Below are 26,138 nucleotides of genomic sequence, written 5' to 3' on the forward strand. Positions count from 1 at the left end.
TTTCATGTAGGCTCCATTTCAACGGTGCCTCGGGTGAAAGGCTGGCTGCCGCACGGGTGAGATGGGCTGCACGGCCATACGTGAAGCGCCACCTTGACGGGGAAAGCATCTGAAAGAGAAGAAAGCAAATGCATTCGAGTCCTCCATGCAGCCATACAAGGGACTCTTCTGGAGCGCATCGGGGCGTTCCCGCGCTCTGGACCTCGCTACCTTTCTTGAACGGAAGGAGCGACGAGCGATCTACTCTCCCCCCCCCTCCGGTCTCCGCACTCGTTGGTCGTCACGCGGAGCAGGAGAAGGCGTTCGATGATGCCTGCTGCCAAACGGATCACGAAAAGCATCGGCTGGTCCACGGTGCTGGGCCGACGACATGAAGAAACGCGTGTACTGGTCGGCGCACAGCTGGCGCCTGGGGGCCTCGGGCGCCACAAGCGGAGTCCTACAACTTATTCAGGGCCCTCGACCTGCCAGAGGAGCGTCCGCTTACCGTCTCGCACGCTATCCCCAGCCTGAACTGCGCCCCCCTCTTCTCCTCTTTCCCCATTTCAGCCCCTCACGGTGGAGGCGAACACGGAGTTGCTCAGGTCTGCGCACACGCGCCTCGTGGTGGGCGGTAGCTCAGCGGAAACGGCAGGGGGGCGGGTGCAGGACACCTGTAGAGAAGAGATGTAGCGCACAAATGGGCGTGGCAGCGCCTCACGGAGGCGGAAGCTCAGTTTGCTGCATTGACACGCCCTCTCCAAATCTCCTCTGAGAACGATGCCCGCTATCCACCGGCGCGCGCTGGGACGTGGGCGTGGGCCAGGGTGTGGCCTGAACCACCGTGGGCATCATCACCCCATCCCCTGTGGCGGCTATGGCCATGACTGGCAAGACTTTGGTCGCTGCAGAAGAGGCTCCGGAGGACGATCTCGTGGCGGCGGTGCGTCGCATCGCTGGTCAGATCTGCGTGGCCGACCCTCTCACGCCCCCGGAGCGTGAGTCGCGGGCACGCATGGGGGACGAGTCGCCGTTGGGTTTGGCTGCCGAGGCAAGCATACTTTTAAGAGCGGAGTGCATGCGGAACGAAAGGGGAGGATTGGTGAGCTGCCCTCCCCAGCGTCTTGCAAAGCTGACCGTGGCGCTGCGCAATCCAGGGCTCTCCATCCGGCCCTTTGCATCGATCCTGCATGCTGCACACCACCACCACCACCACCACTCCTTCCTCAACCCCGCGTGGGCGTTTTCGCTAGCGCGGGCGTGCAGAGACAAACCTCACTCCGTCCACGGTGGACTTGGATGGGATGGCCCTCTGCTGTGCCTTGACGCCACGGCACGTCTCGAGCTGCCCATGTTGGATGCACAGCTCGTGCGCCGTACGTGGGCCGGTATGGCGTACAATCGCACCTCCTCCTACCAATGACGGAGGCAACGATGCGATTTGCTTTACAGCCACGTCTCTCGGTGGATGGGGTGCATACGCTCATCACTGTGCGTGGTGGGAGCATCGAAGCGGCAGCCCTACGTCTCACCTTCCCACAGCTCAACGCATGGCTGCGTGCCAGCAGCCATGGCTAAACGAGTCGGATGACGTGAGACGTGCTCGCACGAGGGCAGCCCAGTGAGGTAGTACTTTGACCTGCCCAGGGGTGCTGCGTCAACCCATCCAGAGAAGGCGCTGCCACTGTGCTGAGGGGCTGTGCTGGCGACAGCCCACTTCCCCTCCTTTGCTGAATGTGCAAACACACAGCTGAATGGGGTTGGTGGCGTTGGGCGTGGCCTGTCGGTGGGCAAGCTGGGCGAGTGCCCACGCACGGTTGGCTCTACGAGCAGGGCATCGAGGTCACCGTCTTCTGCATAGCCGATCCACTGAATCCCGCTGGCACACTGTTGCATAGCTTTGGGGAGTACGACCCCACGCTGAGTTCGTCTCTCGCCCGCTCGTATGTGAAGGATGTGTCGCGCGCTGTCACCTCCGAGCGGCACCCTTTCCCCCCGCTGTGCGAGGGCGGGAGAAAAGTAACCGAACGACTGTCGGCAGCGTGAAATCAGTTAGAGGATTACGACATGGTTGTCGGTATTTAACTACAGAAAATACTCTAGCGAAACGCAGCTGCGACCTTCGCGAGTACTGAAGAAACATACGCGGGTACCGCCGAAGAAAATCTCGGGTGATAACAATCCCCTTGTTTGCCCTGTTCTGCGGGAATACATGAAGCTCGCGTACCTGGGGTGCTGATCCGTGCGTGTGCCAGGCTCTTTCCATCCTCCTCTCCTCTATCAATAGTTCACTAGGGGCCAATCAATGGCCAATACGTGGGTCATCAGGTCAGCATATTACCAAAGCATGTGTCCTACAGCTCTTCTCTTATGGGGTGGTTCTCTTCTACTTGTGCTCTGATCTTATTTCTTCGGGGATCCTCTCTTTTCTTTCCCTTTGTGTCCACCGCGAAGCCATGCGTTCCCCTCCCTCCCTCCCTCTTCTTGTTCTTCTCTCACGTCTCACACCGGCTTCGATCCTCCGAAGAGAGACGCGACAAACAGGCTTTGATTTGTTTTTTGAAACCCCAATGAATGAGAGCTCGACTGTGTGTGTGTGTGTGTGCTAACGTGGTGCCGACATGTACGCCAATTTACGACGCCCTTCCGGCTCAATTTGCACACCTCTACACACCCTCCGCCGCTGCCGCCACCGACTCGCGTACTCGTGCACATCGCCGTCATGCTGCGTCTCCTGCAGTTTACTCCCCTTGCCATGTATGCTCCACTTTCCCTTTTCCCCCTTTTCGCCAATTTCACTGAACCGCGCTCACTTCACCTCCGCCCCCTACCATTCCAACATAGAGGTGCGTGCCTAGACGCGGCTTAGACGCCTCTGGACCATTTTCCCTCTCCTCTCACTCTAGTGCCCTCCGCTGCCCGCCAGGTGAAAAGAGGCAAGTGAGGGTGCATCTGGGGTAGCGCGCGGGGACTCATAGCGCCTTTGGATAAGGGTGTACGCACACTCACGGTCATCACACACACACACTAAGGTACTTCACACAACTGCAGGATGCCGAAGCCAGCCACTCGGTACAACATTGGTCTGCGCCCCGCACCAAAGCGGCAGAACGTCGGCAGCCAGTTCCTCGCGACGCAGAAGCACTACGCTCGTGAGCTATGGTACAAGCGCCAGTACTCCTCCGCCCGCCCGTTTGCGATTCAGAAACACATGGGCAGCACCCCACGCATCTTACTCGACCGCACGTTATGGCGCTCCCTCTGGATCACGAAGGCAAACATCCCAGATGTTAACCGCTGGGAGAAGGTGGTGAACAGCCAGCGGGTGAGGGAGGATCGCTGGGCTTTGGTGGAAGAAGACGGTGTCATGTACCAGGTGAACTGGAAACTGTACTGCGAGCGACTTGAGTCGGAGCTGCAGAAAGCCCAGGATCAGTTGCCACAGTACAGCTTCATGATGAAGGCTGTTCCATCGGCGTGGAAAAAGTTGGACATTGAGCTGAGCGTGCTCCGCGGACTCTCAGTTCGCGAAGCCATGGCGCAGTGCAAGCTGTCTCCACGTAAGGGTCACATGGCCGTCTTTCGAGCATTAGAGCTGGCGCAACAAGGAGCAGAAAGCAAAGGGCTCGACAAGGACCGCCTGCGTATCGCCTACATCACCTGCATGCCGGGGCCGACAGACAAGCAGGTGGACATTCGCAGTCGTGGGTACTACGCTTGGAAGACAAAGAAGTCCTCTCACCTGCTGCTGACCCTTGCCGAGGATCCAGAAATGGTGTTGCCAGACCGCACGGCGATCCCGTACGCGTCGCTGATGACGATGAAACGTGCTGGGTTGCGGACAGATCCGATCGTGCTGGACGTGCCTGCCATCACTGCTGAGGGTATCTAAACGAAGCTACCATAGCCGTACCTGTTTGTGTCTACCTCAAGCATGAGGTGCACAGCACAAATGGCTTGGTGGTACACAACGACCTCAGTCAACGCTGCATTAGAGCGGAGGGGGAGGAGTAGCTGCGTAACTCACATCCCTCTCTCCATCCCTTCCCCCACTACGTCTTGGTAGCCCCTTGCTCACGACTTCTGCTGTGATTCTTTTTCGCTTTGCTCGAACTTTCACACGCACACGCACCTGTGGCTGTCCTGTTTCGTTTTGGGTGGGAGAACTTGCGCGCGCGCGTGTGTGTGTGTGTGTGCTCGTCTATTGCTCGTGAGTTGCTGGAGGAAGTGAAGGCAGTTTTGCTATGAGTGTCACGGTGAGGAATGCTGTGACGCTTCCAAGCCGCGATTTATTTGGTTGAGTGGTTGTGTCTTGCGCTCCCCCATTGCTCCCTCTATGGCCTCTAAACAAGAACATCAACTAACCCACGCACCCACTCCTGCGCACACTTTCTCATGGTTAAGCATGCAGGTCCCGTAGGCGCGCAGACACAACAACGCACGCCCACACATGACAGTACATCGAGGGCAGGATTCCCTTTTTGGTCCAGTCTAGTTCTTGAGGAGTAACGCAGGGACGACGAAGCTGCAAGAGGAGAGGGGAGTCGGTACTGCTGCTGCAGCTGCTCATGAATTATCCACCTACAGTAGCGAAGGAGACAGGGCCACTCGGCACACGAATTATTTATTCTCATCGCTCGCCTATCCTGCCGTGTATGCGCTGGGCTTTATTTTTGCGCACACACACACACTCTGTCTGCCTGTGCCTCTCTGTCTGTGTCTTCTGCTTAACTCGCTTCACCCTGCCGCTCACTTCTCTTTTCCTCTCTTACGGTCCTCGAAAGGTGCGGAGGAGAGACACACAGGCGCACGGCCCTACGCACCTCCACACACAACGATACCGGGCGTTGTGTGTGTGCATGAGTGTGCAGGAGTCTAAACGGACTCTTTCGAAGGGGCCGCAGTAACCCCACTTACGCCAAGAAGGGACGAGGGGGCTGCTTAAAGGGCTCCAGATCAGCCGAGCGTGGTTTTCATGCTTGGCTGAGTGCAAGAGGGGGGGAGTAAGTTGAGGAAGGAAGGAAACAGTGGAACCACACACACACACACACCCGTACGCGCTTTTCGTAAAGTGAGAAAAGCACTCCCACATAACGACAAGGTACAAGAGAAGAACAACGCTGTAGAGGCGGCGTGGCATCCTGCTCGCTCAACAGCCATGAGCACCTCCCGCAAGCGGTACAGACCGCTGGACCCTTCCGAGGAGCGCGCAGTCACCGTCCATGAGCGCTTGCAGCTTCTGCCACTGGAGGATGAGCAGTCGTACTGCTTCAGCTGGCCTGAGGCGTCGCTGACGCAGTGGCTGCAGAAGGATGTGCCTTACGCTTCTCTCTACCAGCTCTATGCGAATGCAGGTGGTGGCATCGGCAGTGGTGGTGTTTCCTCTCACACAATGCGCGGCCAAAGTAGTGGGCTTGTCGACGCTGGCGTGGCATCCTCGGTACTTGATTTCCCCAAAGGCAAGAGCAAGGTTGCGACGCTCTCGTCCAGCGGCCGACGCGAAGCGCTCAGTGTGAGCTCCTCAACAGATGTGACAAGCTTCTCGGCGCTTCATCATCAGCGGAATGTCGAGGTGCCGCCAGTTTTTCTCTTGGACGACTTCGAGCCAGCTCTAGCAAAGCACGGGCAGCTGTTAAAAGCTAGCGGGGGTGAAGGAACCGCAAGCGACGCACAGTACGGCGGTGCTGACCTCCAACGCCTTCTGCGGCGCGTGCGAGACGCAGTAAAGGCCGCCCGACATGACTCCACAGGTACCGCTTCGGTCGTCAAAGCAGAGGTATTCGACTCCAAGGATGGAGCATCTCCAACAATGCCGGCACCGTCGATTGTCCTTCAATCGGATGCCACAACACGCCTCACCCCTCACCCCCTCGCTCCCCCACGACCGCAAAGCATCGCAGAGGACTCTATATTTTCCCTGTCGGCAACTCAGCTAGTCGACTTGGTGGCAGCAGGCGTGCCAGCGCTGTACGCATCAGCGGCCCGAGGCAATGCGCAAAGGCCATCACAGTACATCGAGGCTCCAAACACCCCCATCACTACCTCGGCCGAAGACCTGCCAAGCGGTGAGCCGAGCACTGCTTCCAGGACTACAGGGTACGTTTGCAGCTGCCACGATCCACAACGATGTGCCGAACTCTCCGAGTCGGCGCGACGCGAGATCGAACACGAGGTAGTGGGCCTCGAGTGGCGCACGTGGTCCCAGTCGCAGCGCACAGCAGCAGCGCTGCAGCGTCTCCTATCCCTTGAAGCCGCAGTCCCCTTCGAACGCGGCGGTGACGCTCAACGTGATGCTTGGCGTGCCGCTGTTTACCGTTTGTGGCTTCAGTGGCGCCAACAGAGACTACCACCGATTCCGGAGAGGGCAGCAGCTGGCGGATCTGCCGAATCCAGCACAAGGGCAGCTACTCTTAGCTCTGGCTTCAGCGGCGCCAGCGTAGTACCGTCCGTGCCCGCCTCGTCCTATGGCTTTGCGGCATTCGTGTCACCTTCACCCGCGACCGCCGCGCTTGTTTTCCCAGAAGGCGCACTTGCGCCATCACGTAATCACCCGCGCCTTCCCTGGGGTGCGCCTCTCCTTGCCGGAGCGTATCTCTACGGCACGAGCAACGACTACTTCATCAGCCTTCCCCCATCCACCACGAGCGCCCCCGGGCACGTCAGCAACGGCGGCAGTAGCAACAGCAAGAACTGCGGTGGCTCGTCGCTGTGGCCTGCCATGTCGCGCCGGCGCGGCACGTACAGTTTTTTGCGTTGGAAGGTGGAGCTGTATGAGGCGCAGCTGTCCCGAGCAGCAGCAGCAGCCGAAGAGAACGAGGAGAACGTCGATGACGGGAACGAGGCAGTCGAGGGGGATAAGGGCAAGGGCGTCGACAGCCGTGACCGAGGCGGTAACGATAGTGCAACTGCTACAAAGGTGCGCCGGTATTCGAAAGGCCCCTTGGGAGGGCCGGAGACCGACGCTTCTGCGTCAACGTATCGCTCTCGCCGCGGTGGCGATGATGACCGCGGTGGGTCTGCAGCTGATATCTGCCATTTCGCAGGGCGTAAAACAGTGACCACTACAGTGGCCTCCCCCACCGGCCACACCGCAATCAACGGCGTCATGAGCGTCTCGCACATGAAAGCGCTGCTGTATACGACGGTATTGACGCAGCCGCTGACGGAACTGGAAATGGATGACGAGCCCACCACCGTGATGGAGCGGCTGGCCTGTCCTGACCTGCGGCGCGATACGGAGGCGTGGCGTGTGTGGTTATCAAGGGTGTGAGAAGGCCACCGAGCTACTGACGCCGAAGGAGAAAAGGCGGTGAGAAAGGGGCACGTTGATGTGAACGAGGGGCGACTCTCCTATTTGTCGCTTATGCATGTGCGTGCGTCGGTGTATGACTGAGCATTCACCAACACACAATCCAAGAAGGGCTACAGAAGTGCCGTATTTACTTTTCCTCCCTCTACTCCATCCGGTGCAAAGAAGTGAGTGAGCTAACACGACAAGGTGAGCGTCGGCGCTGAAGCATCGGGGCGCAGTGCAGCTGGCGAAGATAATGATAAGTGAGCCAAAGCGTTCGTTGTCCCCACCACCACCACCACATACACATGTGTGCGTGGGCATTGGTGTTATCCACTCCGGCACTCCGGCACTCCTGCTCTTCTGCGACCGGGGAGGGGGAAATGCGTTCCCCACATGCCCAGTGCATTCTCGCCAAGCACATGCACACTCGGAGGGGCACTTGCCACTTTTGGGGGTCTTTTCTGCTTCATCATTCCCACCATTCCTCTAGTGCCTTCTGCCTCGCCATTCCGCTCTCCATCTCCCCCTCTCCTTCACCCCATCGCCACCCTTTCTATCCCACTCACCCCCTCCCACATACTCCTCTCACCCACTTCCTCACTGGTCGTGCAAAGTGAAACTTTTATGCGCTCAACTCCAGTTTGGTCTGTCTGTCGGTGTGTTCTGTTAGTCTGTTGTGCCTTGTGGTCCCGTGCCCTTCTCCAGCCTTCGTGCTATCTTCGCCTACACACACAACCTCTCTGTCCACTGACTTGTCCCACCCCTCCTACTTTTCCTTTTCGCTCCCTCTTGCAAGTGTATTCCTGTTAGAGCCGTGAGTGAGCGCGTGCACGTGTCAGCAGCCCTCTTCCACCTCTCCCACAGGCACCCATACATACACCACTGCCCCTTGTCGACTACTCCTTTACACACGCGCACGCACGACCGTCTACAGGGACCGGCCCTTTTTGCCTTTTTGTGCAAGTCAAAGCCCTCGCACGCAATACACTTTCACCAGCTGCACGAGAAGGATAGGCACGCAAGGCGCACTTCAAAGACGAAAGTACACGCCTCCCCCCCCCCCGTGACTCAGTCGACACCCGACAAAGCCCTCCGCGAAACGACAGTGAGTAATGTCGTCCGCGAACAAGACGTCTGGGGGGAAGTGGGTGAGCCCCCGTGTGCTACAGTACAAGCAGCAGCAGGGGCCCAACACTGGTCCGGCGTCTGGCAATGGTGGTGTGGGTAGCAAGATCATGGAGGACAAGGCCATCGCTGCGGCCCGCATCAAGGATAGCCAGTGTAGCCCAGCACCAGAGGCAGAAGTGGCGGAGTCGAAGTTCTTTGAGGTGCAAGAGGCGACAGATGCGCTGAGCAACCTCGCCCACAATGCTGAATCGTCGACCTACGAGCTGTGCGGGAAGCCCGTGGTGAAGCCGCACCAGACCACGGAGGAATTCCACAAGATTATTATGGAGCAAGTTCAGAAACAGGTGAAGTAGAGAGCGGAATGGGGGAAAAAGTGAGCTGAGCAGTTGAGGACGCTAGGCCGCACTTTTGTTGCTCTCTGTCTCTCTGTCTGTGTGTATGTGTGACCCACTGCGGGTCATACACCCGAACAGAGCCAGTCACGCTCACATGCTGGCACAGCTGCACATACAGCTGACGAGGATGCACGCGCTGGGCATACAACGCGCGCGGTAGTAGTGGTTTTTACCTTTTTCTTCCAGAATCGCCGTCGATCTGCTCTTGAACGATGGCATGCACGCTCAGCTTCTTCTGTGTGCCTGTGTCTGCTCGTACGTTCGTCTGTGTCGCTGTAAGTGTGATGTAGGCAGGAGAGGGGGGCAAACGCATGCGTGTGTCAGGGGTGTGGCGGGGTCAGAAGTCAAGCTTGCGGGAAAACACAAGAGGATGAGTGAAGAAGAGTGAAATCAAAGAAACCCAAACAAAGGATGCACCCTATGCAGCTCTTCCAGTGGGTGTAGGTGGGTTGTGGGTATGGGTCTCTGTGTAGAGGTGTGATGGGGGGATGCCTGACGTGTCTAGCAGAGGGCGGAGACATCAGCTGCGAGCGCTGTTCGTTTCTGTTTTTCTTTTTCTCCCCTCTTGGGTGATGTTCTGGGCGTCTAGCAGTGCCTTTTGGTAAGCAAGAAGATCGAGAAAAGCGAGCACACAGACCGCGGGAGAGAGAGAGGAGAGGGGGGGGTTGCGACAAGGGAACAGAGAAAGAGGTTGAGGCATGCTGTCTTTATCCCAGCCCTTACATCGACGCTTTGCACACGCGTGTGCGAGTGAGTCTCTCAGCCCTTGATCACAATAGTCCCTCCCGCTCCTGTGGTGTGAAACTAGGATAGAAGAATGAAATCCCAAGCGACTGTGGCCTGGGAGCGGGTATGCCTCGCCAGTGCATCAGCACACCCCGTTGCCAACCACTCGTCTTGCAGGAACACAGAACAGCTCCCTCACCTGTCCACTCCCATCCCCCCATCCTCCTTCCCTCCCTCTCTCTCCCCCTCCCTCCATTAGCTTTCACATTCACGTCTCCTGCTGATGTAAACAGCCTCCTAGCCGCACCTGCACATTGGCCAGCGTACGCATGTTGCGACGTCGACCTCTTTCCTGGTGCCTTTTCCCACTTTCACAAGGGAACTTTATGACTTAGCGAAGAGGCTTTCGTTCCTCTCCCTCTCCTCTCTCCCTCTCTCCTCTCCTCTCTCAACACAGGGGTTGGCGGTATTGAGGGATGGATATCTAGCGTTCTTTTTTATTCCACTATCACCCTCTTACAACAACCCCTCAAAATACTTCTACGAAAAAAGATGCTGCGCGCCGTTGGAGGGATCGCGGCAGTGGTTGCAGTCGGGGCAGTGGCCTACATCACCTATCAGCAAGGGAATGAGCAACTGGTACAGGAGCAGATGAAGCTACTGATGATGAAGGCCAGTGAGGAGGAGGAGAAAAGAGGAGGCGGGTTGTAATGGAAAAAAAGCTGCCTCCCCCTCTACCACTCGCCTCCCCCTCTCTTCGTCTCTGTATTCGGTGTCTGTCTCCCTCTCCCCTTTGCTCGTGCTCACTGGTGTATTCGTTGACCTTCCTCTCTACGCCCTCCCCCCTTACTTGGGACCCAAAAGTAAAGGGAAATGGAAGCACGAGACAGCCACACACGGAACGCGGCACCGGACATCGGGATAAGTGAGTCAACTAGTGGGAAGGGGAGGAGGAAGGTGCGCCACCCACTCCTTTCCCCTGCCACAAGGCCAGAAGATGGAGACCGTAGCCGTATGGGCCGACACATTCTATGGCTGGTGTGCGGTGGTGCACCTCCAGAGCGTCCCCCATACCCCCCCCCTCCCCTTTACTCTCCCCTCACGAGTTCCTGTCGCGTCTCGCTGCCATTTCCGTCGTGTGTGTGTGTGTCAGAAGTCTGTGACAGAGAGAGCACCACCACCACCACCACAACAACAACAACACCGCTCCAGCGTCGGGCACCGCAGACCTCTCTCGGTATAACTGCCAACTCCTCTCTCCATTTCCTTGTTGCGCTTTTTGCCTCTCCTTTTCTTCCCTGTAACGCCGTTCACCACCTCTCTCTCTCTCTCTCGTCCACTCTCCCCTCCCTCCCTCCCCCCCTTCTCGCTCGCCCACACCCACTCCCGCTACGATTGTGCACGTGGAGGCCTTTCTTTCGCCGCACCTCCGCCCACCACCACCACCCCGCACATCTCTGTGTCGTCTAGCGAAGAAGAATACGCGAAGCGTGACGCTGGCTATTATTCGAGGAGAACCACACACGCGTGTGAACGAGTGTGAGAGTGACAGAGACTTTGCCACCAGCAGGCGTCTGCGGCAGTAAGATCCCGTACAAGCATCGGTGCGTGCGTGCGTGTGTGTGTGTGTGTGCCTGATGTGCTGACGTAGCTGCTGCCTCGGTTCTCTCCACACGTCGCTCTCGGACCATCACTCCTCATAAGTAAGGTCAGCATTGGTAGGCGCCTTGCAGTCACCCCTTCTTGAACGTCCACACTCATCGACACGCTCACACAAGTCCGTCTTTCCACACGCCGTCCGCACCTCCCTTTCGTCAGAGCGCTTTCCCCCCCCCCCTCCCCCCCTTCTGTTGAGATCGCATAGCAACTCCCTACGGAAATATATAAAACACACACACATATACATACATATTGATTGAATTATAGCAAGCAGAGGCAGTGATGAGCGGCAGCGCTGGCAAGTTCACTGGCGGGCCGCAGTCTCTCTCGGATGAGAGCGGTGTCAACGAACAGGAAGTGACAGAAACAATGGCGACCTCGCCTGTTCACACCGAGGTCGATAGTGCAGAGGAAGACTCCGAGGTAGGACACGAAGTCGCTCCTCCGCGGGCCATCCACAATGAGGACAACGTGGGCTATTACGCTCAACTGCGCACAGCTGAAGAGGACCTCGCCGTCAATGTCGCGTGCGATGTGCGACCGCGACAGGGCTCCTCCACCCTCTGCCCCCCCAGCGTCAGTGACGGCGACGATGTGAACTCCCCCGAGTACGAGGAAATGGTGGCGGAGGGAGGTGAAGGCAGTAGCCCTTCAAGGTTTGTGGGTGTAGCAGAGCACCGCGACTATGCAACCATCACAGCGGCAGCTCGCCAGCCAACTCAAGGCACGCAGGTAGACGCAGACGTGGACGTGAAAGTAGCAGAGAAATATCAGCAATACGGTGATGATGATCATGGTGGTACTAGTGCTCCTGCTGCCGCTGATTTAGGCGAGTGTCGAACAAGTACCGCTAATACCTCGGCTGCCCTTCATGCATTCAAGCACCAGCCCGTGGCCGCGACGCGCGCGAGCCTTCTCCCTCAAGCACCGCACGGAACGGCCGAGGTAACCGTGACCATGCTTCCAATGGGAGCTGTCACCCGACTTACGGTACCCGTTCACCGCCCGAACATATCCTGTCCAGTCAACGCAGAGGCTACTGCAGCAACTCCTTCGGGTCTAAGCAGTAGCCCTAGAGACTACGTGGCACCGCACTGGGTTCTTGTTGCGAAGGATCTCTTCGAAGGCATCGCCCGGCGCCTCCTTGTTCACCCGCAATCGTTTCGGCTCTTCCACCAGCACAAACGCCTTCGCTTCATGGGAACTCTCTTCCTGGATTGTGATGTGACGAGTACCATGGAGGGCTGCAATAGCGCAGGCAACGTAGACGACGTCAGCAGCGGTGCCGCGGGGAGCATTGTCAACGACCGTGCTGAGCCCATCTGGGTCTCTATCACCTTCCCAGAGGTCGAGGATGCGCACAGCGCCGGTGCTCACAGCACGGGATTCGTGCGCGATGACAGCAATGGCGGGGATGAGGAAGCACAGGCGTCGCTTATGGCTGTGCCGGCGCACCTCTGCAACCTTGGGCCCGACAACTACGTCGCGCGGTGCATCCGTGTGCGGCCGCACAAGTTCGAAGTGCCGCCCCAAGCCCTCGTTGACGGACATAGACAGGGATACAGCTACGATGAAGTAATTCGTCGCATGCAGGCCATTCATGACGCTCAGCAGCTGCCGGTGTCACACGGGGGACGCGGCGGCGCCGGCCCAGGTGGCGGGGCATCAACGGCAGCGCCGAATTTTGCCATTGTCGCTGTCCTTCAAGACGGCCCCGTAGCTGCAGAAAGAGCGTTCCTCGGCGGGTACCGCGACAAGCGTCACCCGGAGAAGGTACGACTGCACGCAGCAACGCAGCTCTATCATCGCGACCTGGATTACTCCACCTTCGCGACGGCAACGGGCTCAGCGGCAAATCGGTGCACTCGCCAGACGCAGACCCTCGGCGTCTCGCGCAGCTGCCAGACACGCCGGGAAGGGTGCGTTCAGACGCCGCGCGTGGATCTGCTCTTAAATACAGCTCACGACTTTATTGTCGTGGCTCGGCCGTACTTCACGGCAGCCGAGCTGCAGGCGCTGCGGGTTGAGATGGCGATTATCATTCAGAAAATGTACCGCCAGTGGAAGGCGCGACGCATCCGCACAGCGCTCGAGGTGGCCGAGGCAGCGCGTCAGCACCGCGCTGGGGAACGTCAGCGCCGGGAGGAGGCACTGCAGAAGGCGGTGGAGGACGCCGCACAGCTGCGCCGCGATGACCCGCGCAGCGCTGCTGACTTTGAGCGCGTGAAGCAGGACATCTTCAACTGGCGCGCCGACGAGGCCGCGCGAATCCAGCGCGACCCGTCGCTATCACCGACTGAAATCAGGGCGGCGCTGCTGGCGCTCACGGAGACGGAGCTGCAGCTCCTTCAGCAACTCGACCAGCGCCGTCGCGAGGTCGGCAAGACGCAGCAGGAAAAGCGCTTCATGCAGACGCTGAGTCGAATGGCCGCCCCCAAGCAGTGGGGCACCGTGCACGTGAGCACCCCCGAAACACAGCGCGCTGCCGAGCTGCGCGACTTGTACGAGCGACTGTGCCTCACCTCTGGAGCCTCTGCAACGACGGTAAAAACCTTTGCAGCGTTGCCAAGCCTAGCGCAAGGCGACCTTGTCTCCTTATCGTCTCCGACGTCGGCGGGACTAATGACAATGAACGTTGCGCGCAGTCCGCCATCCCTCCCTGCGACAGCGAACAGCGCCGCTGCTGGCCTCTCATCGGCGGCGGCGACCCGGGTAGACACCCTCTTGCGTGTCAAGTGGACGGTGCGGGAGTTCAGCGCCAGCTCGGGGCTCACGCAGGAGCTCTGCGAGCTCATCGATCGTGAGGCGGACCTGCTGCACCGTGGACGCAAGGAGGCGTCTCTGACCAGTCTGCGGAAGCGCATTCAATCCTTGTTCGCGCAGTTTATCGAAGACCCGCAGTACAACCCGGTGGCAAAGGAATTCGCTCAGACAGCGCACGATCGCGTGCGCGTCAAGGCGGCTGAACTGGCAAAGGAAAAGGCGAAGGTCTGGAAAGGGCAGACAACAGCATCCGTCTAGTGAATCAACGGTGTACAAAAAAAAAAGCAGCAGCGTAGGTAGAAGTCAGCGTGTCGTGGGGAGAGGAGAGGTGGCGCAAGTCTCCCCTCCCCTCCCCCCCCCCCCCAGACATGCCCACGTGCGCGCTGTTGGAAGCTGAGCTTCGTATGCTACTCTTCCCTGCTCCCCCCCCTCCTCACCCCCCCTCCCCACCCCCTCCGTGAAGGCGTCACTTCTCAGGCTTGCACGACCGGGGGCGCTTCGCAGCAGGCAGGCAAAGAAAGGCGTCTACTGGGGTGTGCTGCTCTTCTCTCTTTTAGGTGCACTTGCCGCTTTACTTGAGTCGTTGTGTTTTCTCATGTAGACTAAAAATGGAGTGGGAGGAAAAAAGGGGGGTTAGGACGAAGACTCGCGTGGGGAGGCCAGACGAAAGACGGGTGCGAAGGCGGTGGTGTAAGCCCCCCGCTCTTCGAGATGTCTTGTGCGCCTTCTCCACCCTTTCCCTTTCGTCTTTTGCTTTCCACCTGATTGCCACTCATACTGCCGCCGCTATACCTGTCCACCTCGCTTAATCATTTGAGGAGTGGAGTGGTAAGAGGTATCTTGTTGCTGTTGCCGTGTACGATTGCTGTTGCTGTGATGCAGTTCATTGCCCACATACACACACACGTACACTTGCTCGCTCTCTTTCTCCCTCTCTCTCTTTCCCTCCTTCCCCCGTGCACTATTGCTGACATTATGTAGTGAATGTATGTAAACAAGCCTAGCAACGAGAAGGCAAAGGAAACAATGAGCTCGGGGGAAGGAGGTTATGCAGACACGTGCGCCATGTACATCTTTTCTTTGCCTTGCCCTTCTCTTCCCACCCTTCTGAGCAAACCTCCTGTCAGGCGTTCTGCTTTTCTCTCCTTTCTGTGTCGTCCTCGTTCTGTTTCGGCGGGGAGGATTTGCTCTCGCCCTTCCCATTAGGGTGAGCTGGGGTGAAGTAGTAGCAACAGCAGCACACACCCTGAGTGTGTACCTGCAGTAGGGATGCTGGGCGAGTGGCAGAAGAAACCGTGTCTGGGTCAGATGTGCGCGTGACGCTCTCTCCTTGCATCTTGCTGCACTCGTACCCTGTACTGCGTGCAGCGAGTCGAAATCGAAGGAGCGAAACAACAGGGAAGCGAAAGCGTGCACAAGACGACGGAGGCACTTGTGGGTGCAGTGTTGGGGGAAAAACGAGCCGCTCTTAGAGCACGAGTTAATGGTCGCATTTTCGCCGCTCCCTCCCCCTCTTTCTTCTTCGCCTTCCGCGCCTTATTGCCGCGGTGTATTGTGTGTGCGTGTGCAGCACGGAGCCACAGTGTGTCGCTACCATGTACGTTGGCGAATGCCCTTGCATCTGTAAAGAGGCGAGGCGTCTCGCACCCCTCCTCTTCCTCCTCTCTCACTTTGTTTCTCTACTTCAAGTGTGTCTCAACTCACATTCCCCCCCCTCCCCTGCTGTTGTCCATCCCTCAAGTATTTCCTTCGCGCTTACCCTTTGCTTTCCGTCACAATTTTCTCTGCTGTGTCTCTCCCCCCTGGACCTCACTAATCCCGGTCATGCAACGCCCATTGATGAACCACACCGTCGCTGTCTGACTCGTCTGCCCTGTGCTCAGCGATCGGCTTTGCACGTTACGCAGACGCACAGGCACACACCGCTCTCCGCCTTCTTCCCTGCGCCACCGACCAACGCAAGAGTGCAGAGGCGGCTGCGACCGCCGGAACCCCCCACTACCGCAAGACGCAAACGAGACTAACTTAGAAGTCAATACGGACACACACACACACACACACACACAAGAAGAACGGCGCTTTCCCACTTTGCGTACCACCGTTTCCAAGATGAATTTCGAAGGACTGCAAGGACTACTGAAGAAGAAGCAAAAGCAGCGGCAACAGCCCCACGGGACCTCAGATGAACCGTCTGCAGCGGCGGGTGTAAGTGGTAACCCTCCGGCACACACGCCTGGTCTCGCTGAACGCGTGGCAGCAGCCCCCAAGAGTGCCACGAACGCTACCGGGAGACATGCAGCTGCTAGCAGCAGCATTGCTGGAACCGTCAGCGCCACCTCTGACCCGTATGTGGTCGCTCTGCAGAGCGTGCGAACCTTGCAGCAGCAGCAACAAGGGGCACTCAGCAGGACCACGGCAGGCCCAAAGCGCAGCCGGGAGGATATGGAGCAGGAATCGAAGCTGGTCGGGCTTGTGAACACCTCTACAGGTTTGTCCTGTGCTGACCCGAGTGACGAGCTCAATGTGAGGTCGGGTGCGTCAGTCAGCACCCCGCCTAGCGCTTCGCTCAGCACGTCGGCACAGCCGTTGATGAAGAGCGGCGAGGACGTTTTGGCTCAGCGCGAGATGGGCGTCGCAGTATTGCAGACATGCCTCACCCAGCTGGAACACTACTGGGTCGCGGAGCAAGCATCAAACAAGACTCTGGCTTCAACTGGTCATTCCGTCACGACCACTGCTCTAGCGTCCGCCGTGTCGCAGCCGCAGCATCAGTCGCCGTCCGCTAGTGCTCTCCTTGAGCCGAGTGTTTCTCTGACCGTGTCATCGTCTCCCTTCCCTATTCCACGCGCGCTGCGCGACTACATCCTGGCTCAGTTCGTGACACCGAATCCTACCGTCAGGCGTGCGACGGGGCTGCCGGAGATGACGGTGCTGGATCGCGAGTTTGAGCTTCTTGCCCAGATCAAGGCGGAGGTGGAGGCAGGGCCGCGGAAAGACGTGGTGGACAGTAAAAACAAAGTCGATGCTAAAGTGGGCGGGGTTCCAGAAGCTCAGCAGCAACTCGCGGAGCTCCTGCCCGCGCTGTGGTATCTCGTCGCGCTGCTCTGGCAGCACAGCCTCGACCCGCACCAACGCAACGGTCGGTGCTGCCTAACGTCGACCGCCATGCCCCGAGAAGGATTGCTTGCACCGTCGCAGCAGGGCTGGTCACCCGTCGTCTACTTTGCCCTCCAAAACGCGCTCCCGGCCGATGCGCAACTTCTGCAGGGTCGCGCCATTGCCGAGGAAGTGGACAAGTGGCGAGCGCTGGCGCGTACCCGGCAGAACGCGCTGGAGCTACTTTCGTATGTCTGCAGTGACCACGAAACCTCCGCCGCGGCGTCGTCGCCATCCACCGCGGCGGCGGACTTGATTATCCCGCCCGACCTTCGGAAAAACCTACACACCATGGTGGTGCGCCACCTGCGGCAAGAGCGTAATTTCATGGCGGTGCGGCAGGACTACGTAGACATCACCATGGGCACGGCAAACTGGAAGCTGGGGCTCTTCTCTGGTGGCGAGGTGCACATGCGCCGGTCGATGGAGCGGGTGGAGCGCAACCGAATCGCGCACCTGCTGAACAACGAGCACGCAACGCACCTCCTGCAGGCGGTGCGCGAGCTGATCATATTTGTGGAGCGCCACTCCCCCGCAAAGTGTTCTCCCTTCTTTTACCCAGCACACGTCACTTCCATCATGGCCGCGTAGTTATCAAGACGCAGGAAATCGGAAGTGAGAGAGATCGATGTTGTCGTGTTGACTGTGCGGGTGCGTGTAAGCGGGTCTCGATCTTTTCGACGGAGGCGAGGCAAGCGAGCAGGTGAGGTGACGTAAACAAAGGCAAAAGAAGGCAACGCTCAGGGGGGAGGCCACATTCCAAGTCGAGGTGATTCGATTGCACAGGCAACACGGGGGCGCATTAGGCATTCATACGTCCCCGCGCTCTCCCCGTGCCAGGATGCCGGCGGACAGCGCGGCTTTCTTCCTCTTCTTCTTCCTCGCAGATCGACTGGCACGCCAGCTCAGTTTTTTTTTGTTGCCGACAAAGTGACTTCTCAGACGAGCATGCGCCTATTTTCAATTTCTCTGGTTCCCCTGTATGACCTCTCCTACCGCTCCTCGTTTGCCATCCTTCCTTTACCCTCTCCTGTTGCCTTCTTAGGTGCCGGTATCTGTGCGCTCTCGTGCTGTTATGTTCAGCAGCCTCACCCACCTCACTCCACATAAATGCCTCGACACAAAGGCTCTTGCCCCTATCGCACATCTCGCGACTCTCCCCCCTCCCCTCTTTAGATCCCAATCATCATCTCCTCCATTCTCTCCCTCTCTGATAGCTCACCTCCGCCCAACATATTTCTTTCCATCTTGCCACGTCTCTGCCTTGCCTCTCCCCTCTCACCTGGGGCTCTTCTACCCCCCCCCCCTTACTCATTGAGGTTGGCGCCTTCCGTTTTCCCTTATCGTTGTGCCACTTGTGTGTGCGTGTTTGTGTGTGTGTGTGTGGGTGTGGGTGTGTGTCTCTCTCTCTTCTTGTGTTCTTCTCTCCTCCTAATTCATCCTCACCGCTTTCTATTCCGCTGTCCCTCTACTTCACTGTCCTCCCTCTCTTTACTGTGCTCATCGACTCTGACTCTCGCTTTGTGGTTGCCTCTCCCCATTCAGCTCTACGTCAGAGCCCCACTACCACCACCCCTTTCCCTCCATTTTCTCTTTTTCCTCACTCACCATTCCTCCCCCACCCCACCCTGCGACCCTTCTTTAGCTCTTTTGTTGACTACTCTGATGACGGAGGGGGGAACACTTCAGCGCGCGGCTCCCCGGGGTCCAGCGCTCTGCTCTCTCTGTGCGGGGTAGCCAGGCAGCTTCTCTATCCCTGCCAATGCGGGGCCACCCCTGGTGGCGACAGGGTCAGGGACCTACGACGTAGAGGGACGTCAGAGCGTTGCGTCGGAGCGACCTGTCACGGCAAACAGGTCTGTGCCATTCATGTGGTAGGTGAAGTGTTGACGTGACTCGAACGTATCCCATCCAGCCCTCGCTGCCTGCTGGTGGAGAGCCTGAGCCACTCTAGGGGGGAGGGCGCATCACGTAGTGACCCGCGGAGCGGGAGGTGGGCCGAGGTTGAGGTGGATGCCGTGCTCCGATGGCTGAGTGGGTGTTGCTGCAGTGCGTGCCCTACGGCTCTGTCGCACCACGCGATGGACCCGTCAGAGGCCGGGGGCAGAGTGGCGTTTGGGCTTATGTTGTGTGACCGAGGAGGGACACCTCGAAAGAAACGACTGGTGACGGCTATCGTAAGCTCAAGTTCTGCTTTGATCTTGTTTGACTCGACACTCAACTTGACAGCCACGTTAGTCTCCACCGGCTCCTCTATGGCCCTTTGTTTTTCGCTTCCAGTGCTTTTTACTGGTCGACTGGTTGGCCCCCGTACTTTTATGGGCCTGCACTGCGCCCCTAGTGTGCTCCCTTCTCTCTCTCTTTTCTCTTTGGGTGACACGAACACCGGCACGGGCTGACTCACCCACCTCATCGGTAGCCGCGCAAAGGGAAAAGAAGCCTACAGAAGCGAAGGGGAAAGCCGAATGAACGTCCATACCGCGAAAGACTGGCGGGCACGCCCGAGTAGGTCCACAGCGAGGAAACGAAACTGCGTCGCCTACGCTCATCCACTACGTAGCCATACCGACCAGGTGCAAAATGTAGCTGACCGGGGGGGGAGGGGCCGACAAAAAGGAAAGGAGAACGAGCACAACTGAAGGCTACGGGGCGGGCGTTTTTATTGCTCGTCGCTCTTTCCATTGTTCTCGCATTTCATGTGGAATGTCTCCGCCTTCACATCCGGCCTGCATTGCTTGTCGGCCTCTCGTTTCTCTCGTCTCTCATCGATCCATCTGCCCGCATACTACCCTTGTGTGCTTCTTCGTAAATCCTCTTACCGTTTCCTTCCCCCCCCCCCTCCCTCCCCCTCCCTTCGTCCTCCCGCCCACCGCCCCATCTTGTCCGTCCATCAGTTGCGTCCTCTTTTCTTCTACACGTTATTGCCTTACTCTCCGGCTTACGTATCAAGTCCTTCCCCTCGCCCCTTCATCGCCTTTTCTGTGCATCTGACCGCCGCCTCCTGGCATGTGGGTGCGTGTTCTGCTCTCTGTGTGAAGCCCCTAGTGTGGTGGTCATCATGTTGCTTTGAGTTTATTTGTTTGCTCGGCGTTGTTTTTCCCTGGGGCCCATACTCATTTGCTGCTACTTCCCCCCCCTCCCCCAATGCCACGCCGCCGCCCTTACACCTCACACACACACGCCCGCCCGCACACATACACACACACACTCAGTTCCTCTTCCCCTTCACCTCCCTTCCCTTCGAGCCTTCTCCCCCTCATCACCATCATTCTCGAGCCAGCCCTGAATTATCGACTGTGGCGATGCTGCTCGACAAGGACAAGATACGGCTGCTGATCATCACAGAGGCGACAACGTGCTTACCAGGGCAGCACGTTACCGGCGTCCTTCGCGTCGAAGTTTTGAAAGAGGTGTCAGTGACGGCGATTCGCCTCGTGGCCCGCGGCCAGGAGGCGGTCTTCTTCAAGGCCAAGAAGGACCGCTTCACCATCACACGGCAACAGTCCTTTGTCCACTTCGAGCACCTCATTACCTTCTTCGGTTTCTCGAAGGAGTGCGGCCGCCGCGGTGGCGCCTCACTCGCGCCTGGGATTTATGAGTACCCGTTCGACTTTGAGATTCCGGCAAGCGCGCCACCGACGTATAACTGTCACACATCCGCCGGAGATGCTGAGATTGCCTACGTACTGCGCGCCATCGCTGACATTCCGCGCGGGTTTGATAAGAGAACCGAGATTCCTCTCTACGTTCTGCCCACCATCGCCAGCCAGCAGTATGAACAGCTGTGCAGGACGGACAAGACAATGGTGACGCGAGACATCCCTCTCGCTGTCGAGCCCGGATGCTTTGGCCGCAGCAGAGACCCCAAGGCGAGCGTCACGTTATCCGTCTCAGTGCCGGCTGTGGCGCTACTCCCGTGGCGCAGCTGCGGGAACACCAGCCCTGCCTCAAGCCCTACAGCGACGAACTACCTCAATGTGCACCTCTCTCTGATGAACACCAGCCTCAAGACACCCATTCGAACGGTGCGGGTGACACTAAGCCAGCAGCAGCACCTCATCGCGCAGGGGGACTCGTATAACACGATTCAGCCGATCGTGTCGGTGGTCGTCTCGCCACCAGGTGGTGAGCTCATCCCTCGTGCCTCGGCGGCTCTTGACGTGAAGCTGCGCCTCCCTAGATCGCTGCGGCACCTGTCAAAGATGCCGCAACGCGTACCGTTGCCAACGCTGGCTACACCCTGCATCCAGACCAGGAATCTGCTTACTATTAGCTTTCCCGGACTTGGCGCTGATGCACTGGTAAATATGAGCGACGCGACGGTGATCGGAGCAGCTGTGGACTACAATAGTAGAGTACCGATAGTACCGTGCTTCTACACGATGGCGACCATTCGTCCAGAGGATAAGCTGGGTGGTGAGTAGGAGATACCAAGTGAGAGGATATCGGCCATGACTGCCTGAGTAGCAGCGCATGAGACAGTAGGTGTCAAGGCCTTTTCTCGCTCTTTCTTTTGCTCCCCTCCCGTCGCCTCCAGCGCACGCCATCCGATACCCACTTTGTTTCCCTTCATCTCTACTAGGCTTCGGATTCTGTATGTGAGTACTGTAGACGATGGCATTGACTCGTGCTGCTGATCCTGTTGCTCATTGTCTGTGCTCACGTTAAGTGCATGGATGCGTCTTTGAGTAGTGGCACATCTATATGTATATATATATTGATTGATTGATTGATCTTCTTGTGTATGTGTATACGGATGTGCATATGCGTGTGTGTGTGTGTGTCTGTACTTGTCTGTTCTTTTTTTTTCCTTACTTTCCTCTCGTGCTCTCTTTCTGGAGTTCGCTCATCGAGACACATACGCTAGCGTCACACACCGGAGAACGCATGTGCGAGCGGAAGCGAAGCAGAGTGACCCGCGAAGTGTGTCCAGGAAGTTATGGGGTTACGCTGATGAAGCGTTTGGGCGGAATGTGAAGGAAAGAGAGGACAGCGAAGGTGAGGGAACGCGCGAAATAGGAAGACAGCTGTTGATGGGCCGTCATGTGACGGGGCTTACGACCGGTTTGCCTAGCTTGACATGATAGTAGTCCAGTCGCTTCAGTTGTGTGCTAACTTCTTGCATTATTTTCAACGTTGTTTGTACGCGCAATAATGCTCACTGCACCTCTGCGGTGGCTCTCTGAAACATTTTGCTTATATTTTATCTTACTCCTCAAGTGCTTGTGTGTGTGGGGGGGGACGTGTCTTTGCTTTCACTGTTCATTTGTCTTTGTGTCAACATCCTCTCGTTTCCCCGGTTTCTCACTGCCGACAACGATATGCATTGCCTCTTTTTCGTCTCTACCTGTACAAGTACACGCGCCTGCAAGCAATCACTACATAGGCGCATAGGCACCCGATTCAACGCCTAGGCAGAGGCACACACCCGCTTGCTCTCTGGCCTCCTCCCATTATCGTTTTTCTTTTTTTTTCTGCTCTCGGTGCGCTTCTCTGTAGTTCCCTCAACAACTGGGAGAACACCTCAGCGCGCGGCTCCCCGGGGTCCAGCGCTCTGCTCTCTCTCTCTCTGTGCGGGGTAGCCAGGCAGCTCCTCTATCCCGGCCAATACGGGACCACCCCTGGTGGTGACAGGGTCAGGGGCCTACGACGTAGAGGGATGTCAGTGCGGAGCGTCGCTGCTGATGCCGGCGGTCAGGTCCTGGATAGCGTTGCGTCGGAGCTACCTTAAGAATCGTATCCTTCTCAGCGGAAAATAAACCTGCGGGAAAAGAAGGGTGGCCTGCAAGTGTACTACCCCCCCCTCTCCAGTGAGTTCGCTCGCACGCTTAGGTGTGCGCGTGCTAACGCAGCCTGCTCGGTTGATTTGAATGGTATTTTGGAGGGTTCGTTTTAACTTTCTCGCGCACGCGCTACCCGTGAAGGGAATGCAGCTGGCGTCTCCGTGGATGGCCCCAGGAGCCCCCTCCCTTTCCCGACCCTCTCTGCATCCGCCCCGTCCACAGGCACTGGCCTAAAATCGCTTTACTTCATAGCAAAGGAGAAAGAAGCAACTTAACCAGCATCGCCCAGCTCAGCACGGTTTCCGCAATAAACGCACAAAAAGAGCCTCAGCAGACACCCCACGCTGTGCCTCAGCGGCGGTGCAACGCTGCGCCTGGACGGCTCACTTGCCGTCGCCCTTTGTCTCTCCTTTTTCGTACCCCTTCCGTGTTGCTTATTTCGTTTTCTCGCTTATGGGTCACTGTGGGTATGTCGAGCAGGTCTTCTCATTTTCACTCACAGCAGTCAACCGCACCACCGAAAAGACAGTGTGAACGTGGCTCACTACTTGCGGGAGGGGCCATCAAGGCAAGCGTCGAACACGGTAGCGGGTCAGTAGTAGTATTGAAGAATGAAGAGATCCTAATCGAAGATCGTCTGTTGCTCAATGGAGAGAGAGGATGAGAAAAGGAAAATGTGGGCAGCGAAGGAAGGCAGGGAGCGGAAATCAGGAGTTTGGCGTGGTGAGGGACGGGGCGTTGACCGAGGGAGAGGCTACACAAACACGCGTGCACTGTCATACAAGAGTGCGGCGAAAGGAGAGGGGTGAGGATTGCAGAGGCTCCATGCACGTTTCTCTCGGAGACGTGTATCCGCTATGCCACTAGACGCGGACAGCTCACCCGCTTCCTTCCTCCTCTTCCCCCGCCCCGGCCCTGAACGCCACTCGGAGGTGGGACAGGGTGCAGACAAACACACGCACAAAGTCGTAGGCTCTCGGGATCTCGATTTACCTGCTGAATATATCATCATCGGCTCTGTGGATGCGCTTTTCTGCCTCTCTGTTGGGTTGCTGGCGTATCGTCCTGAGGTGTATGCGTGCTCTGATTCGCTAGTTTCATCTAAGCACCTCTTCTCCCTTGCACCACACTACCTCCCCCCACCACCACCTCTCCCCTCGCCCCTTCGTCTCACACACCTCTGCTCGCCTTCCCGGTGGCGCAGTATCGTGGAAATTATCCTTCCCCTCGCACACGCACGTCCTTATACCTCACCCCCTCCCTCCCTTCATGCACACTAGGAGGCCTTTGAAATAGAGGAGGGGGGAGTCTTTTGGCCTTCATCTATCGCCAGTCACAGACGGCCGAAGTGCGGTGTGCGTTCCCGAGATGACGCTCATTAGACGCATGCTGGCTTTCTCCTCCGGCGTGGCAGCTGGCGTGAGCACCGCCCCATACCTTTGCGTTCCTGACAGGACACCCGTTGCGCCACGGTCCTGTTTGCAAACCTGTGACACACGTTGCTCGGCGTCCGGCTGCCACGGTGGCAGCAGTAGCGGCAACCCAGCCGAGAAGAACGGTATCGACGCTGCTAGCGGGCCGGCGCGAGTGGCTTGCGTGACGGAAAGTCTTCTGGCTCTCTACGGAGGTGTATGTGATCTGTTGAACATGGCAACACGAGCGCTGGTAGAAGCGACGGCGAACGCAGCAGCCACAGGTGTACATCGGGCAACCAGCGCCACCACAGCGGAGCACACGCACAACTCGCCGGTTTGTAGCAACGACACCGCCGCCCAGTGTGCCGATTGTCATCTTCGTGGTGCCACCGAGGAGGAAAGACACTTGGTCAAGCCTGCCTCTAACACGGAAGTACCGTCTTCGGCGTCCACGCAGTCGAACATCAACAAGAGAGCCGAAGCATTTCGCGCGGCACCGCACAAGCTGAAGGATCGATTCCTGCACTACGCTATGCGTGACCCAGCAACAGGCGAGCTAGTCCTTAGCCTTGAGGGATTTGTTCGCTGCATGCTCTTGTTGCCGGACGACGGTGGTGCTGATGTGTTATGGCGTCATGCGGGCTCTGGAGCCACACGCAAAAGCGACGCGGCAATGCAGCAGAACCCCTCGAGAGCTTTTCCTGGAACGGCTGGCACTACGGTCGACTCTTTATTCGCAAAGGCTATCAGCAGCCGAGGACAGTCGCGGCGCCGTTATTCCTGGCTGCTGCAGCTACCTCCACCTGTGCTGCAGCGCTTCATTCAGCTCTTCCACTGGATCGATCTCGACGAAAGCAACTTGATCGGATACGCTGAATTCGTGGTGCTCTTCACCTTTCTGTCCACCCCACAGCAAACACTCGAGCGCGCCTTCAGAGTATTCGACTTAGGCGATAACGGCCGCCTGAACGAGTGGGAGTTCTGCCACCTGTTAAACACAATCATGGTGGATCCGGCGGTGCAGGTCCGCTACGCTGCTGCAGTGAGTGGCGCTGGTAACATTGGAGAGGACGACGCAGCGGCCTCGCCCTCCTCAGCATGCACTTCGGCAACACCTCATGCCACCACCACCACCACCACAGCAACGACTCCGTACTCGACCCCTCGTCCGTCATTTACCCCCGAGGCAGCCAAGTTGGCAGCAGTGGCGGCGGTCGCCTCCGTCGCTTCAGCGTCCCGCCCGTGCACAGCGGGACACACAGGCGCCTTGCGGCGCAACGCGCAGGAACGGCATCGTCACAAGGATTCCCTGACGTATGAACTCTCATCAGAGCTAATGCGTCCATTCCTCTTCGGACCTTTGCCACTGCACATCGGCGCCCCGCCTGGATCAACTCATTATGACCGCAAAGCCGCTCTCACCGCTGGTGCGGTGGCGTCCTCGACGAGCGCAGTCTCGGCGCTACCGGTCATCAGCGACTCAGCGTGGTGGCGACAGTGGGGTCAAACGCTGCGCAGCCTTCTCAGCAAAGTGTGGACACCCTACTCGTCCTGTGCACCAGCCAGCTGCGGCGCAGAGTACAGTACCCTCCCTCTCGCCTCCGTCACCGCGTCAGCCTCCACCGCTGCCGCTGCGGCTCCATCACATCTATCTCACCTACAGATGGTGGCACAGGAGGATTCGCTGCTACATGCGGTCTCGTACCCCACCTTCCTGTACCGGGTGAACTACTTGCGCTGGGAGCTGCGTGCCATCGAGTTCAGCCTGTGCGACCCCGCCAACACAGGCGCCATTTCGCTGGACGATTGCCGTCGCCTCCTCTGTGGGGATGGCCGAGGA

The 26,138-nt window shown here is 58.1% G+C and overlaps 7 protein-coding genes across 7 annotated transcripts, besides 2 other annotated features; all 7 read left to right on the forward strand.

Moving 5' to 3' along the window:
* Window positions 1-3,031: 3,031 nt before the first annotated feature.
* On the forward strand, window positions 3,032-3,871 carry LPMP_220770 (ribosomal protein L22/L17-like protein; the record flags this gene model as incomplete). The annotated part of the gene is made up of 1 exon (XM_010700775.1): window positions 3,032-3,871. One exon carries the CDS (start codon window positions 3,032-3,034, stop codon window positions 3,869-3,871), a length of 840 nt encoding a protein of 279 aa, XP_010699077.1.
* A 1,266-nt stretch (window positions 3,872-5,137) lies between these two features.
* LPMP_220780 (hypothetical protein) lies at window positions 5,138-7,249 on the forward strand (the record flags this gene model as incomplete). The annotated part of the gene is made up of 1 exon (XM_010700776.1): window positions 5,138-7,249. One exon carries the CDS (start codon window positions 5,138-5,140, stop codon window positions 7,247-7,249), a length of 2,112 nt encoding a protein of 703 aa, XP_010699078.1.
* A 1,136-nt stretch (window positions 7,250-8,385) lies between these two features.
* Window positions 8,386-8,754, forward strand: LPMP_220790 (hypothetical protein; the record flags this gene model as incomplete). The annotated part of the gene is made up of 1 exon (XM_010700777.1): window positions 8,386-8,754. The coding sequence occupies one exon, from the start codon at window positions 8,386-8,388 to the stop codon at window positions 8,752-8,754; it is 369 nt and encodes a 122-aa protein (XP_010699079.1).
* A 2,709-nt stretch (window positions 8,755-11,463) lies between these two features.
* On the forward strand, window positions 11,464-14,202 carry LPMP_220800 (hypothetical protein; the record flags this gene model as incomplete). Its single annotated transcript, XM_010700778.1, has 1 exon — window positions 11,464-14,202. One exon carries the CDS (start codon window positions 11,464-11,466, stop codon window positions 14,200-14,202), a length of 2,739 nt encoding a protein of 912 aa, XP_010699080.1.
* A 1,851-nt stretch (window positions 14,203-16,053) lies between these two features.
* Window positions 16,054-17,691, forward strand: LPMP_220810 (hypothetical protein; the record flags this gene model as incomplete). The annotated part of the gene is made up of 1 exon (XM_010700779.1): window positions 16,054-17,691. The coding sequence occupies one exon, from the start codon at window positions 16,054-16,056 to the stop codon at window positions 17,689-17,691; it is 1,638 nt and encodes a 545-aa protein (XP_010699081.1).
* A 1,069-nt stretch (window positions 17,692-18,760) lies between these two features.
* Window positions 18,761-19,255: a repeat region.
* A 1,147-nt stretch (window positions 19,256-20,402) lies between these two features.
* LPMP_220820 (hypothetical protein) lies at window positions 20,403-21,524 on the forward strand (the record flags this gene model as incomplete). Its single annotated transcript, XM_010700780.1, has 1 exon — window positions 20,403-21,524. The coding sequence occupies one exon, from the start codon at window positions 20,403-20,405 to the stop codon at window positions 21,522-21,524; it is 1,122 nt and encodes a 373-aa protein (XP_010699082.1).
* Window positions 21,525-22,617: 1,093 nt separating this feature from the next.
* Window positions 22,618-22,828: a repeat region.
* Window positions 22,829-24,251: 1,423 nt separating this feature from the next.
* Window positions 24,252-26,138, forward strand: LPMP_220830 (hypothetical protein; the record flags this gene model as incomplete). Its single annotated transcript, XM_010700781.1, has 1 exon — window positions 24,252-26,138. A coding segment is annotated over one exon (1,887 nt), but the record flags the coding sequence as incomplete, so codon positions are not given.

Source organism: Leishmania panamensis (assembly GCF_000755165.1).
Source record: "Leishmania panamensis strain MHOM/PA/94/PSC-1 chromosome 22 sequence".
In the NCBI taxonomy this organism is placed as follows: Eukaryota; Euglenozoa; class Kinetoplastea; order Trypanosomatida; family Trypanosomatidae; genus Leishmania; species Leishmania panamensis.